At 43.8% G+C, this 18,357-nt stretch overlaps 1 protein-coding gene across 6 annotated transcripts in view; it reads right to left on the bottom strand.

Annotated features, from left to right (window-relative positions):
• The window catches only part of sned1 (sushi, nidogen and EGF-like domains 1), a 236,062-nt gene that overhangs the window by 11,671 nt on the left and 206,034 nt on the right, over positions 1-18,357 (bottom strand). For 4 of the 6 annotated variants that reach the window (XM_068041845.1, XM_068041846.1, XM_068041841.1 and 1 more), the window contains 6 exons: positions 16,182-16,264; positions 15,137-15,235; positions 14,189-14,305; positions 13,383-13,470; positions 9,761-9,837; positions 4,007-4,046 (listed from right to left, as the gene is read on the bottom strand). In XM_068041845.1, the coding sequence (XP_067897946.1) occupies positions 4,021-4,046; positions 9,761-9,837; positions 13,383-13,470; positions 14,189-14,305; positions 15,137-15,235; positions 16,182-16,264 (490 nt within the window). In that variant the 3' untranslated portion in view covers positions 4,007-4,020. Of the gene's footprint in view, positions 1-4,006; positions 4,047-9,720; positions 9,838-13,382; positions 13,471-14,188; positions 14,306-15,136; positions 15,236-16,181; positions 16,265-18,357 lie in introns of those variants that run through there. The other 2 variants (XM_068041843.1, XM_068041844.1) reach the window with 2 other exon arrangements.

Genomic DNA, 18,357 nt, shown 5'->3' on the forward strand with positions numbered 1-18,357 from the left:
AACGGAATTAGACAGTTGTCTGAAAAGGAAAAATGTGCAGGGTTACGGGGAGAAGGCAGGGGAATGGAACTGAGTAAATTGCTCTTTTGGAGAACTGGTGCGGACACGATGGGTCTCCTTCTGCACTATAACAATTCTATAATTCTGTGAAGCTGGCCGAATATGACTCAAGCAAAACACAACCTACAACAACAACCAATCCTTCTACTAGGACTGTCGTCAACCTTAGCCAACAGAAACTCACACCAAGTGAAAAGCAGATTCTAGCTTTGGCTTAAGCTTTAGAGTCATAGAGTCATACAGCACAGAAACAGGCCTTTCGGCCCATCGTATCTGTACCAGACATCAAGCACCTACCTATTCTAATCCCATTTTCCAGCACTTGGCCCGTAGCCTTGTATGCTATGGCGTTTCAAGTGCTCATCTAAATACTTCTACATGTTGTGATGATTCCTGCCTCTACCACCTCTTCAGGCAGTGCGTTCGATTCCAGCCACCCTCTGGGTGAATATCTTTTTCCTCAAATCCCCTCTAAACCTCCTGCCCCTTATTTTAAATCTGGTTATTGACCCCTCCGCGAAGGGAAAAAGTTTCTTCCTATCTAATCTATCAATGCCCCTCATAAATTTGTATACCTCAATCATATCTCCCCTCAGCCTTCTCTGCTCAAAGGAAAACAACCCTTGCCTTTTCAGTCTCTCTTCATACCTGAAACGCTCCAGCTAAGGCAACATCCTGATGAATCTGATCTACACCCTCTCTAGTGCAATCACATCCTTAAATCGTGTGGTGCCCAGAACTGTACACAGTACTCTAGCTGTGGCCTAACTAGTGTTTTATACAGCTCCATCATAACCTCCCTGCTCTTATATTCTATGCCTCGGCTAATAAAGGCAAGTATCCCATATGCCTTCCTAACCACCTTATCTACCTATGCTGCTGCCTTCAGTGATTTATGGACAAGTACACCAAGGTCCCTCTGACCTTCTGTACTTCCTAGTGTCCTACCATGCATTGTATATTCCCTTGCCTTGTTAGTCCTCCCAAAATGCAACACCTCACACTTCTCAGGATTAAATTCCATTTGCCACTGCTCCGTCCATCTTACCAGCCCATCTATATCGTCCTGTAATCTAAGGCTTTCCTCCTTACTATTTACAACACCACCAATTTTCTGTGGCTCCCAAGCAAATTCCTATCAAGGAGATTATTCAACCGATTGAACCAAGTCTCAAGATGCTCAACCAAGCAGCTGCACGTAACATACGACTCCAAGTTACTCAAGCTCTCTCCACAGCGAAACAATCCAAATCCAAAATCATCAAAATAGAGAAAGCAGCACTTCACGAACTTTGGTTAGACACTTCAGTTCATATAGTCACCGCCGACAAGGAAAATACCACCATCGTCATGGACCGAAATGAGCATAGCAACAAGATTCAACAGCTCTGCAGCACAGACACATACAAGAATTTCCCAGGGACACTACACTAGCCATCGAGAGGAAGATTAACAGCAAGTTTCTCTCTCTACACAAGGACAATGTTCTACCCAAGTCTTTATACAACAAACTCCATATTGCTTCTTCTTCCTGTACAGTTTTATTCAGACAACCCAAGATCCATAAACCAAATGCTCCACTACGACCTACTGTTTCCACCAAAGGCTCTCCAACACACAAGACAGCCCAACACCTAGCTAAGATTCTCTAGCCACTAATGGGAAAATCTGCACACACATCACCAACTCTAAACACTTCATTGAGAGGATACAGCAAGCCACAATCAACCTGTCAAATACAATGGTAAGTTTTGATGTTGAGTCACAGTTTACCAGTGTACGTGTCCTGGAAGCCAGTCTTATCATTAAACAATGCTTAGAAGAAGACACTTCCTTATCCAACAGAACTGCAATGTGACCGGACCAGATTTACAATCTTCTACTGATATGCCTCAACTCAACATCATTTCAATGGCGAGGTTCCTATTCTAAACAAACAAATGGAGCTGCTATGGGATCTCCACTGACACCAATTGTTGCCAACATTTTCATGGAAGAATTTGAACAAGTAGCATTTCAATCAGCTACTCTTCAACTTAAACTCTGGCTCCAATATATTCAATTACTGTACAAGGCATTAGTGAGACCGCACCCGGAGTATTGCGTACAGTTTTGGTCCCCTTACTTGAGAAAGGATGTAGTTGCATTGGAGGCAGTTCAGAGGAGGTTCACTCGATTGATTCTAGAGATGGGGGGGGGGGGCTTGCCTTATGAAGAGAGAGAATTGAGCAGTTTAGGCCTTTACTCTCTGGAGTTTAGAAGAATGAGAGGAGATCTAATTGAGGTATATAAGATGATTAAGGGGATTGACAAAGTAGACATAGAGAAGATGTTTCCTCTTGTGGGGCAATCTAGAACGAGAGGTCATAGTTTTAGGATAAGGGGTAGCAGATTTAAAACAGAGATGAGGAGAAATTACTTCTCTCAAAGGTCGTGAATCTGTGGAATTCACTACCCCAGAGTGCGGTGGATGCCGGGACATTGGGTAAATTTAAGGAGGAGATAGATAGATTTTTAATTAGAAATGGGTTGACGGGTTATGGAGAACGGGCAGGAGTGGAGTTGAGGCCGAGATGAGGTCAGCCATGATCGTCTTGAAAGGCGGAGCAGGCTCGAGGGGCTGAATTGCCTACTCTTGCTCCTAGTTCTTATGTTCTTAATTACACTTTCATCAATTAGGAACATGATTGGCGAGATCTTCATAGTTTTCTACAACATCTTAATAACTGACATCCAAAAATCAATTTCACCGTGGAGACAGAACAACAACTTTCCTTACCATTTCTCATTACTAAGTATCAAAACGGCATACCAGTATACAAAGTTTACTGCAAGCCCTCTCATACTGGTAGATGCCTGCAATACTGTTCTTTTCATCATCCCTTCACTCTTCAAACGGTCTCCAATGTCCTCATCAGAAGATCCTATACATTAGCGATAAGAAGCATCTACAAGAAGAACTGCGCCATATCAAGTTTACACTTCAACCCAATGGATTTCCTTCCCATAAGATCAACACACGTCCACCTGTTACTCGCACTGCAGCTTAACCAAGACAAGAGTCAGCCTCCCATACATCAATGCCACCCCGCACAGACTACAACGCATACTCAAGTCAGTGGACAAAGAAGTCAGACATCAATCATTCAAGAAGCTCCACTCAATCCTTCATACCTACAAAGACAAAAAACTATCTCACAACAAACCAGGAATTTACAGCATTGCATGCGACTGCTGACTTGACTACATCAGAGAAACAGGCCGCAGTCTACACACCAGTCTCAAGGAACACAAAGCTACTTCAAACACAGTGAATGGGACAAGTCAACCATCATCAAGCATGCTCAACTCAATAACCACCACATTGAATTCTCCAAATCCAAACTCATCTCATCCATTTTATGCACTGGAAGACAAGAAATATCAGGGAGGCTATGCAGAACTATCAACATGTCAAGGTCCCCCAAGTCAATGGCTTGTTCACTAGCAATATCTGGCTTCCCCTACTCAAGAAACATATCACCACCTGCTCTGCCGCCAACATACCTGACAAGAAGAATAGTATGTATCAACTTACCATGATAAAATAACTGACCAATCAGCAGCAAGAACAACAGCATGTACTGACCTACCAAGGAACACAATAAGCTGACCAATAGCAGCAAGAACAAGAACATGTAATCATTGATCAGCAGTAAGATCCCACCCACATTCCTATTCTCCACCACATATAAACCCACTGTTTCCACCTGTTCCAGTTATTTCTCCAGACGACGGGCAGATTACACTGCCCGAAACGTCGAGGCTGCCACTTCTTATAAGAGCTCTTTTTTTCAGGGAAATGACTGCGCTTTTCAGAGCAAATTCCCATGATGTAAAACTTTAAAATCACCTGACTCAATGTTACTGCTCTCACCATGAGAGCCTGCAAACGCTTTTAACTTACCTTTAGTTAATTAGTTAATGTCTGAACAGCCTTCTGTTTCCTAGAGAAGAGAGAAAAGTTATTTAAATAAAAATTGAAGCGATAATGAACTTCCTTCTACTTTTGGACAGTTCCCAAATCTAGTCAGCATTGAATATTTATGCAGTGTCTCTCAAACTCGAACATGTTGGAACCCTACATACCCAGGACCTGGTTGTGATCATACATCTAATTTCACTGTGACATCGGAACAGCAGTTGAATGAGGTGATGTATGCACTGGGCACCATTGCCTGGCATTGTGACATTGTGTGAGGTGTCAAACATTCCATCTCCACATTACTGAGTTGACAGTCTTGGTGTTGTCGGTGTGAAATTAATAGAGGAGATCAAGAGCTTGCAGCTGGCTCGACACAAGCTGTGGCAGCAGTCATCCTTTTTTTACCATGTGAGCATTGCTGGCAAGGCCGACATTTGTTGCCCATTCCTAATTGCCCTTGAGAAGTTGCTGGTGAACCGCTGCTACACCCACAGTGCTGTTTGGGAGGCAGTTCCAGGTTTTTGATCCATCAACAGTGAAGGAATGGCAATATAGTTCCAAGTCAGGATGGTGTGTGACTTGGAGGAGAACTTGCAGGTGGTGGTGTCCCCACGCGCCAGCGTCCTTGCTCTTCTAGGTGGTAGAAGTCGCAGGTTTGGAAGGTGCTGTCAAAGGAGCCTTAGCGAGTTGCTGCAGTGCATCTTGTAGATGGCACATGCTGCTGCCACTGTGCGTGGGTGGTGAATGGAGTGAATATTTAAGATGGTGGACATGGTGCCGATCAAGCTGGCTGCTTTGTCCTGGATGGTGTCAAGGTTCTTGAGTGTTGCTGGAGCTGCACCCATCCAGGCACATGGAGAGTATTCCATCACACTCCTGACCTGTGCCTTGTAGATGATGGACAGGCTTTGGGGAGCCAAGAGGTGAGTTGAATTCCCGGCCTCTGACCTACTCTCACAGCTGCAGTCTTTATATAGCTGCTCCAGTTAAGTTACTGGTCAATGCTAACCCCTAGGATGTTGATGGTGTGGGAGTCAGCGGTGGTAATACTGTGAAGGGGAGATGGTTAGATTCTCTCTTGTTGGAGATGGTCATTGCCTGGCACTTGTGAGGCATGAACATTACTTTCCATTTATCAACCCAAGCCTGAATGTTTTCCAGGTCTTGCAGTATGCGACACGTACAGCTTTAGAATCTGAGGAGTTGTGAATGGTGCTGAGCACATGTGCAATCATCAGCAAACATCCCCACTTTTGATCTTATGATGGAGGGAAGATCATTGATGAAGCAGCTGAAGATGGTTGGGCCTAGGACATGACCCTAAAGAACTCCTGTAGCAATGTCCTGGGCTGAGATGATTGGCTTCCAACAACCACAACCATCTTCCTTTGTGCTTGTTATGACTCCAACCAGTGAAGAGTTTTCCCCCTCGATTCCCATTGACTGCAGTTTGGCTAGGGCTCCTTGATGCTACCCTTGGTCAAATGCTGCCTTGCTGTCAAGGGCAGTCACTCTCGCCTTGCCTCTGGCAGTCAGCTCTTGTGTCCATGTTTGGACCAAGACTGTAACGATGTCTGGAGCCGAGTGGCTCTGACGGACAAACTGAGCATCAGTGAGCAGGTTACTGCTGTGTAAGTGCTGCTTGATTGCACTTTCCATCACTTTGCTGATGATTGAGAGTAGACTGATGGGGCAATAATTGTGCGGGTTGGATTTTTCCTCCTTTTTGTGGACAGGACATACCTGAGTAATTTTCCACATTGTTGGATAGCTGCCTGCGTTGCAGCTTGGGTAGGGACCACTCCCTGAACCATGGGCAAACATACCCTGAGCAAGTTAGGAGAAAATGTTGGGGAGTAAAATTCGACCTGGGTTGGGACGCAAAACAGGTGGTACTGCCCAATATTCAGTTCTATTCACTTTAATAACCCACCCATCTATAGTTTCAACCCCCAAGAGGTTTGACACATATTGTGGATTATAATGGGCACAATGTCTGGACGCTCAATGGCATGCGCGGTTTGAGGCATACAGCTCATGGATGCTACAAAAGGATGCGTGGGTTTTACAGGGTGTGTATGAATGCTAGAGGAGGGTGCATAAGTTATAATGGGTAGTGTCTGTTAAATAACAACAACTTCAATTTACAGAGCATTTCAATGTCGAAGAAAAATCCCCAAACTCTTCACAAAGGCATTATCAAAAATTGAAGGCTAAGCCAAAGGAGAGTGACCAAAAGCTTGGTCAAAGTGGTACATTTTAAGGAGGATGTTAAATGAAGAGAGCAAGATTTTATTCTGACTTAGAAACAGAAAGTACTTAGCAGGTCCGGCAGAATCTGTGGAGAGAGAAGCAGAGTTATGTTTGAGGTCAGTGACCTTTCATCAGAACTGGCAAGGTTTAGAAATGCAATAGGTTTTAAACAAGTAAAATGGGGGTGGGGGGGGGGGGAAGAGAAGAAAATGGAAGTTGTGAGAAGGGACAGAGGGCAGGAGAGATTAACTGACAAGGTCATGGGACAATGGCAAAGAGAGTGTGCTAATGATGTGATGAAAGACAAAGCATTAGTACAGAGGGAGTGTTAATGACAGAATAATGAGCAGCCCTAGGCAAAAGCACAAACATGAAAAAACAGTAGGCAGGCACATGGTAAAAAAAAAATGGAACAAAATAAAATAAAATAAAAATGTAAGAAGAAGTTCAGCCAGGCTGCTTCTCCCTCCTGGGAGACCCATTGTTTCAGCCTGTTCCTGCCCCACTGAACTTATTTCTTCCTATCTTGACTCTATCTTTTCTCCCCTGGTCCAGTCTCTTCCCACCTATATCCATGACTCTTCTGACACCCTACTTCATTTAGACAGTTTACAGTTTCCTGGCCCCAATCGCCTCCTCTTCACTATGGATGTCCAATCTCTCTACACCTCCATCCCTCACCAGGACGGTCTGAGGGCTCTCCGTTTCTTCCTTGAACAGAGGCCCAACCAGTCCCCATCCACCACCACCCTCCTCTGCCTGGCTGAACTTGTTCTTACATTGAACAACTTCTGCTTCAACTCCACTCACTTCCTTCAAGTAAAGGGTGTTGCTATGGGTACCCTCATGGGGCCTAGTTATGCCTGTCTTTTTGTGGGATATGTCGAACATTCCTTGTTCCAGTCCTACTCAGGCCCCCTCCCCCAACTCTTTTTCCAGTACATTGATGATTGTATTGGTGCCATTTCCTGTTCCTGCCCGAACTTGAAAGCTTTATCAACTTTGCTTCAAATTTCTGCCCTTCTATCACCTTTACATGACCCATCTACGACACTTCCCTTCCTTTCCTCGACTTCTCTGTTTCCATTTCTGGGGATAGACTGTCCACTAATATTCATTATAAGACCACTGACTCCCACAGCTACCTCGAATACACTACCTCACACCGTTCTTCCTGTGAGGACTCCATTGCACTCTCCCAATTTCTCCGTCTCTGAAGTATCTGCTCTGATGATGCAACCTTCCACAACAGCGTTTCTGATATGTCTTCATTTTTCCTCAACTGAGAAATTCCTCCTCCCCCCCTCCCCCGCTGTGGCTGACAGGGTCCTCAACCGTGTCTGACCCATTTCCCACACTTCTGCCCTCACCCCTTCCCCTCCCTCCCAGAACCGCAACAGGGTTCCCCTTGTCCTCACTTTCCACCCCACCAGCCTACACATTCAAATGACCATTTCCTCCATGTCCAGTGTGATGCTACCAGAAAACCCATCTTCCCTTCCCCTCCCTTCCCTGTCAGCATTCCGAAGGGATTGTTCCCTCTGCGAAACCCTGGTCCACTGCTCCATTACCCCCAACACCTCGCCCCCTTCCTATGCAATAGCAGGAGGTGTAATACCTGCCCTTTTAGCTCCATTTTCCTCACTATCCAAGGCCCCAAACACTCCTTTCATGTGAATCAGCGATTTACTTGTACTTCTTTCAAATTAGTATACTGTATTCGCTGCACACAATGTGGTCTCCTCTATATCGGGGAGACCAAACGCAGATTGGGTGACCACTTTGTGGTCAGTCCGAAAACAGGACCTCGAGCTTCCGGTTGCTTGCCAATTCAACACTTCCCCCTGCTCTCCTGCCCACATCTCTGTCCTGGGCCTGCTGCAGTGCTCCAGTGAACATCAACGCAAGCTCAAGGAACAGCACCTTATTTTCCGATTAGGCACACTACAGCCTACCTGACTGAACATTGAGTTGAATAATTTCAGAGCATGACTGGCCCTTTTTTATTTTATTCCTTTTATTTACCATGTGCCTGCCTAATTTATTTTTCATGTTTGTGCTTTTGGCTGGGGCTGATCATTATTTTGTCATCAACACTCCCTCTGGGCTAATGCTTTGTCTTTCATCACACCAATAGTGCACTCTCTTTTCCTTTGTCCCATGACCTTGTCAGTTAATCTCTCTGGCCCTCTATCCTATCACACATCTTCCCTTTTGTTCTCTTCCCCTGACCTCTGCTTCACTTGGTCATATCCTATTACATTTATAACCTTTGCCAGCTCTGATGAAAGGTCACTGGCCTGAAATGTTAACTCTGCTTCTCTCTCCACAGATGCTGCCAGACCTGCTGAATTTTTCTCGCACTTTCTGTTTTTATTTCAGATTTCCAGCATCCACAGTATTTTGTTTTTATTTTATTCTGACTTGTTGCTCTTATTGAATATTGCCACCACATGGGCCTCCCTCCAGTCTTTGGGAACCATACTAAATGCTAGCGAATATGAGAGGAAGGGGCTCAATGAGCACAGTTCCCATTTCATTGAACACACTCATCCACCAGCAGCCCAATCTGATTTGGGACCCACTATTTAATCCAGAGCTATATTTGCATTCTCTTTGACACTTGCTACTTTAGAGACAACTGTCCAATGTATTACTAGTAACTGAGCATCATCTATTGGATTGAACGTTGATGCAAAGTAGCCATTTAAAACCTCTCTGTCATATTGTGGGAGTCCACCTGAATTTGTCTGAGGAAATAGTCAACAGCCCTATGCAGTCCTTAATGGCCCTCTGTCTCCAAACGTGGAGAAAACAATTTTATTATTGTTCCCACAGTTATCTACTATCCTCTCCTCATGTCTTTTTGGCTGCTCTGATATCAGCTTTTGTTGCCTTTAGATGAACTCGATACCTATTCCTGTTCTCCTGAGAACTATCTTCTGTTAGTCTGTAAAAGTGTTTTGGTTTAAATTTAGTTTTTTTTCCCCTTGCACATGACCAATTAGCCACTTTGGCTCTGTTACTTTTAAGTCTAGGGACATTCCTGGGTTTGTTTTGCATTAGGATGATTATTCTATGTGTTTTGTACTATTCCCATCTAATGAATAAATTCAGGTTTTCTTCCCTCTTTGCAAGTCTAGCCTGCCAGAAATCCGGATCTAGCATTAAGTTTTCAGCAAATTTCGTTTGGCTGATTAAGTTGAATCTCTTAATGTTGTGGTCATTTTTACTCAGCTGTTCCACCACAAGGAGTTCTGAGAGTGCATCAAAACTAAATCTAGTGCCTGATCACCTCCAGTTTCCTCACGAATATGTTTTGTAAGGAAACAATCATTTATAATACCTACAATTCTTTCAGCTGTCCTTTCCTCAATACCAGATGGCTCACCACTGGACTGAATGTCTGGGTAATTAAAATTCTCCCATTGCACAGTCATTACCGGGTTTTGAGGGTGAGTTATTCCAGGTGTGAATACTCACTGGGTTTTCTGTGTACAACAGGCTCACAAACTTCTTTGTAGCAGGTATCCTGGTGAACTTTATAAATTCTTTTATACCTTAAAAACAAAAGTGAAACATAAGATTTACACTCCCACTAAGAGGTTACAGAGTGAAACATACAAAATAGGAGTAGGCCATTCGGCCCTTTGAGCCTGCTCCGCCATTCATTATGATCATGGCTGATCATCCAACTCAGTAACCTGTTCTCGCTTTCACCCCATTCCCTTTAGACCCAAGAGCTATATCTAACTCCTTCTTGAAAACATACAATGTTTTGGCCTCAACAGGTTTCTGTGGTAGCGAATTCCACAGGCTCCCCACTCTCTGGGTGAAGAAATTTCTCCTCATCTCAGTCCTGAAAGGTTTACCCCATATCCTTAGACTATGACCCCTGGTTCTGGACTCCCCCCACCATCGGGAACATCCTTCCTGCATCTACCCTGTCAAGTCCTGTTAGAATTTTATCGGTTTCTATGAGATCCCCCTTCACTCTTCTGAACTCCAGCGAATATAATCCTAACTGACTCAATCTCTCCTCATACATCAGTCCCACCATCCTAGGAGTCAGTCTGTTAAACCTTCGCTGCACTCCCTCTATAGCAAGAACATCCTTCCTCAGATAAGGAGACCAAAACTGCACACAATATTCTAGGTGTGGCCTCACCAAGGCCTTGTGTAATTGCAGCAAGACATCCCTGCTCCTGTACTCGAATCCTCTCGCTATGAAGGCCAACATACCATTTGCCTTTTTTACCGCCTATTGCACCTGCATGCTTACCTTCAGCGACTGGTGTACGAGAACACCCAGGTCTCATTGCATATTCCCCTCTCTCAGTTTATAGCCATTCAGATAATAATCTGCCTTCCTCTTTTTGCTACCAAAGTGGATAACCTCACATTTATCCACATTATACTGCATTTGCCCACTCACTCAACTTGTCCAAATCACCCTGAAGCCTCTCTGCATCCTCTGCAAAATTGCCCTCCCACCCAGTTTTGTGTCATCTGCAAATTTGGAGATATTACATTTAGTTCCCTCATCTAAATCATTAATATATATTATAAATAGCTGGGGTCCTAGCACTGATCCCTGCAGTACCCCACTAGTCACTGCCTGCCATTCGGAAAAAGACCCATTTATCCCTACTCTTTGTTTCCTGTCTCCCAACAAATTTTCTATCCATCGCAATACACTACCCCCAATCCCATGCGCTTTAATTTTACACACTAATCTCTTATGTGGTACTTTGTCGAAAGCCTTCTAAAAGTCCAAATAAACCACATCCATTGGCTCCCCCTCATTAACTGTACTCGTTACATCCTTGAAGAATTCTAGTAGATTTGTCAAGCATGATTTCCCTTTCGTAAATCCATGCTGACTCTGTCCGATTCTACCACTGTTCTCTAAGTGCTCTGCTATAAAATCTTTGATAATGGACTCTGGAATTTTCCCCACAACCGACGTCAGGCTGACTGGTCTATAATTCCCTGCTTTCTCTCTACCTCCCTTTTGAAATAGTGGGGTTACATTAGCTACCCTCCAATCTGTAGGAACTGTTCCAGAGTCTATAGAATCTTGGAAGATGCATCCACTATTTCTCGGGCCACTTCCTTAAGTACTTTGGGATGCATACCATCAAGCCCTGGGGATTTATCGGCCTTCAATCCCATCAATTTCCCCAACATCATTTCTCTACTAATACTGATTTCCTTCAGTTCCTCTCTCTCACTAAGCCCTGCGTTCCCCAACATTTCTGGTATGATATTTGTGTCCTCCTTTGTGAAGACAGAACCAAAGTATGCATTTAGTTGGTCAGCCATTTCTTTGTTCCCCAGAATAAATTCCCCTGTTTCTGATTGTAAGGGACCTACATTTGTCTTCACCAATCTTTTTCTCTTCACATACCTATAGAAACTTTTACAGTCACTTTTTATGTTCCCTGCAAGCTTGCTCTCGTACTCTACTTTCCCCTTCTTAATCAATCCCTTGGTCCTCTTTTGCTGAATTCTAAATTGCTCCCAATCCTCAGGTCTGTTGTTTTTCCTGGCAAATTTATACACCTCTTCCTTGGATCTAACGCTACCTCTAATTTCCCTTGTAGGCCATGGTTTGGCTAACTTTCCCATTTTAATTTTGCATCAGACAGGAATAAACAATTATTGCAGTTCATCCATGCACTCTAAGTGTTTGCCATTGCCCATCCACTGTTTTCCCTTTAAGAAATGTTTCCCAATCCATCATAGCCAACTCGCGCCTCATCCCTTCGTAGTTTCCTTTACTAAGATTCAGGACCCTAGTCTCAGAATCAACTAAGTCACTCTCCATCTTGATGAAGAATTCCATCACATTATGTTTGCTCATCCCCAAGGGGTCTTGCACCACTCTAACAGGGCAAGAACATGGCAGATGGAACATAACGTGGAAAAATGTGAAGTTATTCACTTGCGTTGAGAAAAGAAATGCAGAGTATTTGTTGAACGGTGAGAGATTGGGAAGTGTTGACATTCAAAGGGACCTGGGTGTCCTTGTTCATAAGTCACTGAAAGCTAACATGCAGGTGCAGCAAACAATTAGAAGGCAAATGCTATGTTAGCCTTTATTGCAAGAGGATTTAAGTACAGGAGTAAAGAAGTCTTGCTGCAACTGTATAGAGCCTTGGTGAGACTGCACCTGGAGTACTGTGTACAGTTTTTGTCTCCTTACCTGAGGAAGGATATATTTGCCTTGAGCGAGTGCAATGAAGGTTCACCAGACTGACCCCTGGGATGGTGGGATTGTCTAATGAGGAGAGATTGAGGAAACTGGGCATATATTCTCCAGAGTTTAGAAGAATGAGAGGTGATCTCATTGAGGCATACAAAATTCTTATAGGACTCAACAGGGTAGATGCAGGAAAGGTGTTTCCCCGGGGGGGAGGGGGGGGGGGGGGTGGGTAATGGGGAGGTGGTGTTTGGTGGTGATGTCTCGAACCAGGGGACACAGTCTCAGAATAAGAGGTAGGCCATTTAGGACTGAGATGAGGAAGATTTTCTTCATTCAGAGGGTGGTGAATCTGTGGAATTCTCTACCCCAGAGGGCTGTGAAGGTTCAGTCATTGAGTATATTCAAGGCAGAGATTGATAGATTTCTTGATATTAAAGATATTAAGGGATATGAGGATAGTGCAGGAAAATGGCATTGAGATAGAAGATCAGCCATCATCTACTAAATGGCGGAGTGGGCTCGAGGGGCTGAATGGCCTATTCCTGCTCATATTTCCTATGTTCCACTCCTTCAACCTCTGTCTTCCTGCAATCTCCTGCTTCCTTCCTCATATTTCTCTTTCATCAGCAAACGTCAAGATCATGCATTTTGTATCTCTGCCAAAATCGGTTCTCTACATGAAAATGAAGAGGTCCTAATATGTATCTTAAGAACACACAAATCCTTCTCTCCCTGTGGCTGCAGGGGACTCTTTACTATGCAGTTTGAAGAAAGCACTCCATTTTCTCAAACTAACCCTGTGATAATTCTAACGTCCTTTACAGCTTACATGTTTTGATCGTTGAACAAACGGACTCCCTGAATGATTCCTGGCCAAAGTGAGAGCAGGAAACTTACTTAAACTGGAAGACACTGTCCTCCCACACTGGAATGGATTTGGTTTCAGAGTACAGGCGTGTACAGGGATGAGGCAGCTTCTTACAAACTGAAAGCAAGATAGAAGAAACTTTAATAATGTGACCCAGCAACAAACATATCTTTCTATTTCGTTTCCATTAATATCAGACTAAAAGGCTTTTCGTTATACCCCACCCTCACCACATTATAACACTCTGTTACACCCCACCTTCACTGCAAGTTATAACATTCTCTCTGTTACACCACACCCTCACTGCATGTTATAACACTCTCTCTTATACCCCACCCTCACTGTATGTTATAACACTTTCTCTGTTACACCCTACCTTCACTACATGCTATAGCACTCTCTCCATGACACTCCATCCTCATTGCAAGCTATTACATTCAATCCATTACACCCTACCCTCACTGCAAGCTATAACATTCCATCTATTACATGCCATCCTCACCACAATATCACACTCACTGTATTACACACTATCCCCAAGGTAGGTTATAAAACTCACAATGTTATATATACCCTTCCTTCATTGTGTGTTATCATTCCGTATTATACTCACCCTTATGGTAAGTTATTACAGTCTCTGGTTATACATCATCCTCATTGCGAGTTCCAACATTTTCAGTTACACACCTTAAGTGTATGGCTCTCAGTTATTTACTATTTGCTACACATCAGTCTCTTGTAAGTTATAACACTCTGGTATATCTTACTCTCACTTGTAAAGCTCTCAGCTAGGGCACACACTCTAATAGATTATGGCCTAGTAATCATTTCTTACATAATTCACAGTTTTTTCCCTTGAATCCCGTTTCACAGTCACACATGTATGAGTCCATCCCCTTCACGCAGGTACCCCCATTTTTACAAGGGTTTGAGGAACATTCCCACTGATCATCTGTGAATAGAGAAACAGAAAATAGAGATGACAATACAAACAGAGAGCGAGCAAACAAAACAGGCAAACAGCCATTACACAACACACCGGAAATTGCAACCAAGACGTCACATGCATTGCATTTAGTTGATAGCCCATCAAACATGAGCCTGTCCTACTCTCAAATACCAGCTCCTCGCTCACCCATCCACGGTCTGTCCCACTCTGATACCAATTCCTCCCTCAGCCACACACGGCCTGCCCCACTCTCAGATCCCAGCTCCTCCCTCACCCACACACAGTCTGTTCCACTCTCAGATCCCAGCTCCTGCATCATGCAAATGCAGTCTATTTTTCTAATTTCTCTCCTTGCACCTTTCACATACCAGGCCCTCTGCTCGATTATTACATTCCCTTATCTAACGAAACACATCTAGTACCCTTGACATTCCTGAAAACCTTCAAGACTTTTTAAAACTCTAAAACTCTTCTAAAGATTCCCCCAGCATCTTTGAAAGCCCAGCCAAACCATGGTAAAAGTAACACTAACTCACAGACAATCTTGAACACTTTGAATGGAAAACCACAGGTGCAAATCCTCAGAAACCCTGGCTGGCTCTTTCTCGTCCTCACCCAGGGGCATTTATGACCCCTGTCACTGCCAGAGTCAGAAACAAAAAATCATACCTGGGACTCTCCTGGTTTGTGTGGCTCAGTTCTACGCTGGCCAGCACTAACTCATAAGACTACTTTAAAACTAATGTGAAGTTACTCTTTATTAAAATAGGCCTCACTGTTACCTCTCTCTGCACATCAAACCCAAATTAAGAGGGGCACTCACAGGGATCTTACCTGGCTTAGTGTTGGTCTCAGACTCTTGGATCTCCAAGGCCAGGCTGATACGATTAGTTGATTCTTCCAAGTTTTCCAGTTTGATTGGAGGCTCTGGGCCTAGTCAGGAAATCAAAAATGTGCATAAGAATCCCTTAGTTTAAGATGAAGGATAAATCTCTGCGGCATTGTCTTAATAAAGTGGCATCCAGCAATACTGGAATCTGGTTTGCTACGAGTAATTTTCACTTTCCAGGAGCTGACTGAATGAAGGGTAGTTTGATGTATCGAGGAGCCAGTCAGTTCATGTTAAGCTGAGCGAGCAGTTGGCTTTAATTGTTAATAATGCAACATTGGGCCACAAGTTACAAGATGAAGCAATACAGTGTTACCACAGTCAGAGCTGATTGACAACATCCAAAATGACCGATTTCGGAGTCACTCACAGCAGGTGCATTCTCTTTCAGACTTTGATACTGATATGAAACCAACTTCATTCTTCAATAGAACTGCAATACTGAGATAGGCAGTTTTTTTTAGATTTAGAGATACAGCACTGAAACAGGCCCTTTGGCCCACCGAGTCTGTGCCGACCATTAACCACCCATTTATACTAATCCTACACTAATCCCATATTCCTACCACATCCTCTGATTTCTGACGATGAATTGGAATGGATACTTTTTTGCCCTTCAGGTGCCATTAAGAATTTGTCAGATTGACTCATTTACGAGGCACTTTGCATGACTCTGTGGACCAATTAGTGAAAGCTGAAAACGGCATTTGTATGATAGTCGTAATGTCTGGACTGGAATTGAATCAAGGACCCAAAGTTAAAAGCAGAGTCTAAACCAGTTTAGTCTTAACCCCTTCGACCAAGCTTTTGGCCATTGCCTCCTAATATCTGCCCTTGTTTAGCTTGGCATCTATTTTTTTGATTATGCCTCTCCAAAGGATATTAGGATGTTTTTCCATGCTATACAAATGCAAATAGCAACTGTTGTTGTACCTTCTGAAATTTAAAAATGAACCACATAGTGCATGCCGATTGAGTTCTGGTACTTACGTGCTCGGTGAGTTATTGGTTTCGGCTGCAGATTGGCAAATGTGGCACTGATTCTCCCTCTCCCATCCAGCATCTCTGAGTATCTGAAAATTAAATTCAAAATGATTTGCTTTACTTTCACTAATTGTAAATTCTAACAGAACCATCAGAGCCGAAAGCAGCACTGACAGGATTAGGTAACTGTCCCACAAGCAGGCACAGGTCAGGCACAACGCAGGTTTATTTACAGATAAACAGCACAAAACTCTGAGCCCTTTATTGGATGTTACGAGTAGTCTTAGACGTCCAAAATGACCTACGCGGTGCACATGCACACTTCTGGCGCAATTTGCACCGAGCGCCATATTGATAAGGGAGTTAGTGCCAGCGCTATGTAGAGTAGGCAATTATGACATCAATTGTATGTAACACTGACTTGATGCCAGCACTGTCATTTTGGAGTTTAACACACCAGCTAATGCCCTCACTTAATCACACATGGCTGAACATAGGTTCAGCAGCAGGAAAGGAACCCCTACCACCGCTATTTAAAGAGATCATTAACTACTTTCAGGGTAGTTGCTATTGATTTCTACTGGATGTTGCTACAATTGTACAAGTGTTTGGTATGTTCTGTAGTTCTTTAAAATTTCCATAGTTTACAGGGAATGGTGTGGCAGTGCTGAAGGAGTTGTTCCTGATTTCAAGGCTTCTGCACAAACCAATTGCTCCCAGATATGGGCACAACAGTCAGCATTCCACTTGGAATACAGTATGAATTGAAGAATGAACAGAGGCACACAAGCTGCTAGGAGAGGAAGAGGGGGAGAAGGAGTCTCAGCAGGAGGCCATATCTTCCCAGGGTGTTCAGGGAACAATTCTCCTACCTGAACCTCAGTGATGAACCAGTCTAAGAGATGTCTGCACCTCACCAAGGAAGTCCTCACTGAAATCTGCCACCTGCTGCAGCCACAACCGCAACCTCAAAGCAGGGCAAGGACTTCATTGTGCGTCGCTGCGAAGGTGACTGTGGCCATGAGCTTTTGTGCATCCTTCCAGGCTACTGTTACATAAGGAAGGTCACAGACATTCACTATTCAAAGACAGCTAACCACGTCTCATTCTCTTTTGCCAGACAGCTGCACGCTTTGCAGACATTGCATGCTAACTCTGAGGTGTACCGCAAACGATGGGGATTCCACTCCCTCCAGCTGGTGTGTGGCCATACACAGTGAATCTTGCAGGTCAATACACAGTACACTGGCAGCAGTCAAGATGCCTTCATTATGCAGCAGTCTTCTATCTGCATTTGAGCCAGCATGGCAAACCAAAGAGTAGCTACTGGGCAACAAAGGATATCCATTGACCACAAGGTCAATTACTCTGGTGCACAACCCACGCATATGTGCGCAGCATGCATACAATGAATGCCATGCTGCCACATGAATTGTGATAGAGCAGACCATTGGCATACTGAAACAATGCTTCCACTGCTTGGACCCCTCTGAAGGAGCCTACAGTACTGGACAGAGTGGGGTGGTGGGGAGTGTCAAAGTTCATGGTTGTCTGTTGTATGCTGCACAACCTCGCTATCATGTGGGCACAGCCCTTGCTACCAGCGACATGGTGAGCAGCTGAGGAGCAACAGAAAGAGGAGAAGGAGGAAGAGGAAGGGTTTACAATGTGGATAATCCTTTTCTGGATGGCTGTCTGTGAAAAACTCATCCAACTGCGATACCAGTAAATGCAACTCCAATTCCCCTTTCACCAACAGTCCCACACCTTACCTTCCCTGAGTCACTGGTGTTACGGACATGTAAGAGATGATGGGGATGGTTTACCCCCTTTTCACATTTCCACTGCCAAAGACAGTGTTTTTTCTTTTTTTAAAAAAGGTGTTTTTAATCCCTGAGTGCTTTAATTGTCAAGACTAGACAAACTACAGGTTTTCTTAAAGAAAGATAAATGTTTATTATGCAACACCTGAAATATTTGCAACAACACTCACTCTCATACTCATATAGATACATACACAATCAAGAAAAGATGTAGATTACAAAGATCGCATGCATTAGGTCTGATGATTTGTAAAGAGTTCTCTGTTAATATTGCTTTTCCCGGGGTGAAGATTTGAAATAGTGCAGGCCTGTAATCTTTTCCCTTGTTCATTGAAGAAAGACTTGGGAGGTTCAGAAAG

The sequence above is a fragment of the Heterodontus francisci genome, chromosome 11 (genome assembly GCF_036365525.1).
Source record: "Heterodontus francisci isolate sHetFra1 chromosome 11, sHetFra1.hap1, whole genome shotgun sequence".
Lineage (NCBI taxonomy): Eukaryota > Metazoa > Chordata > Chondrichthyes > Heterodontiformes > Heterodontidae > Heterodontus > Heterodontus francisci.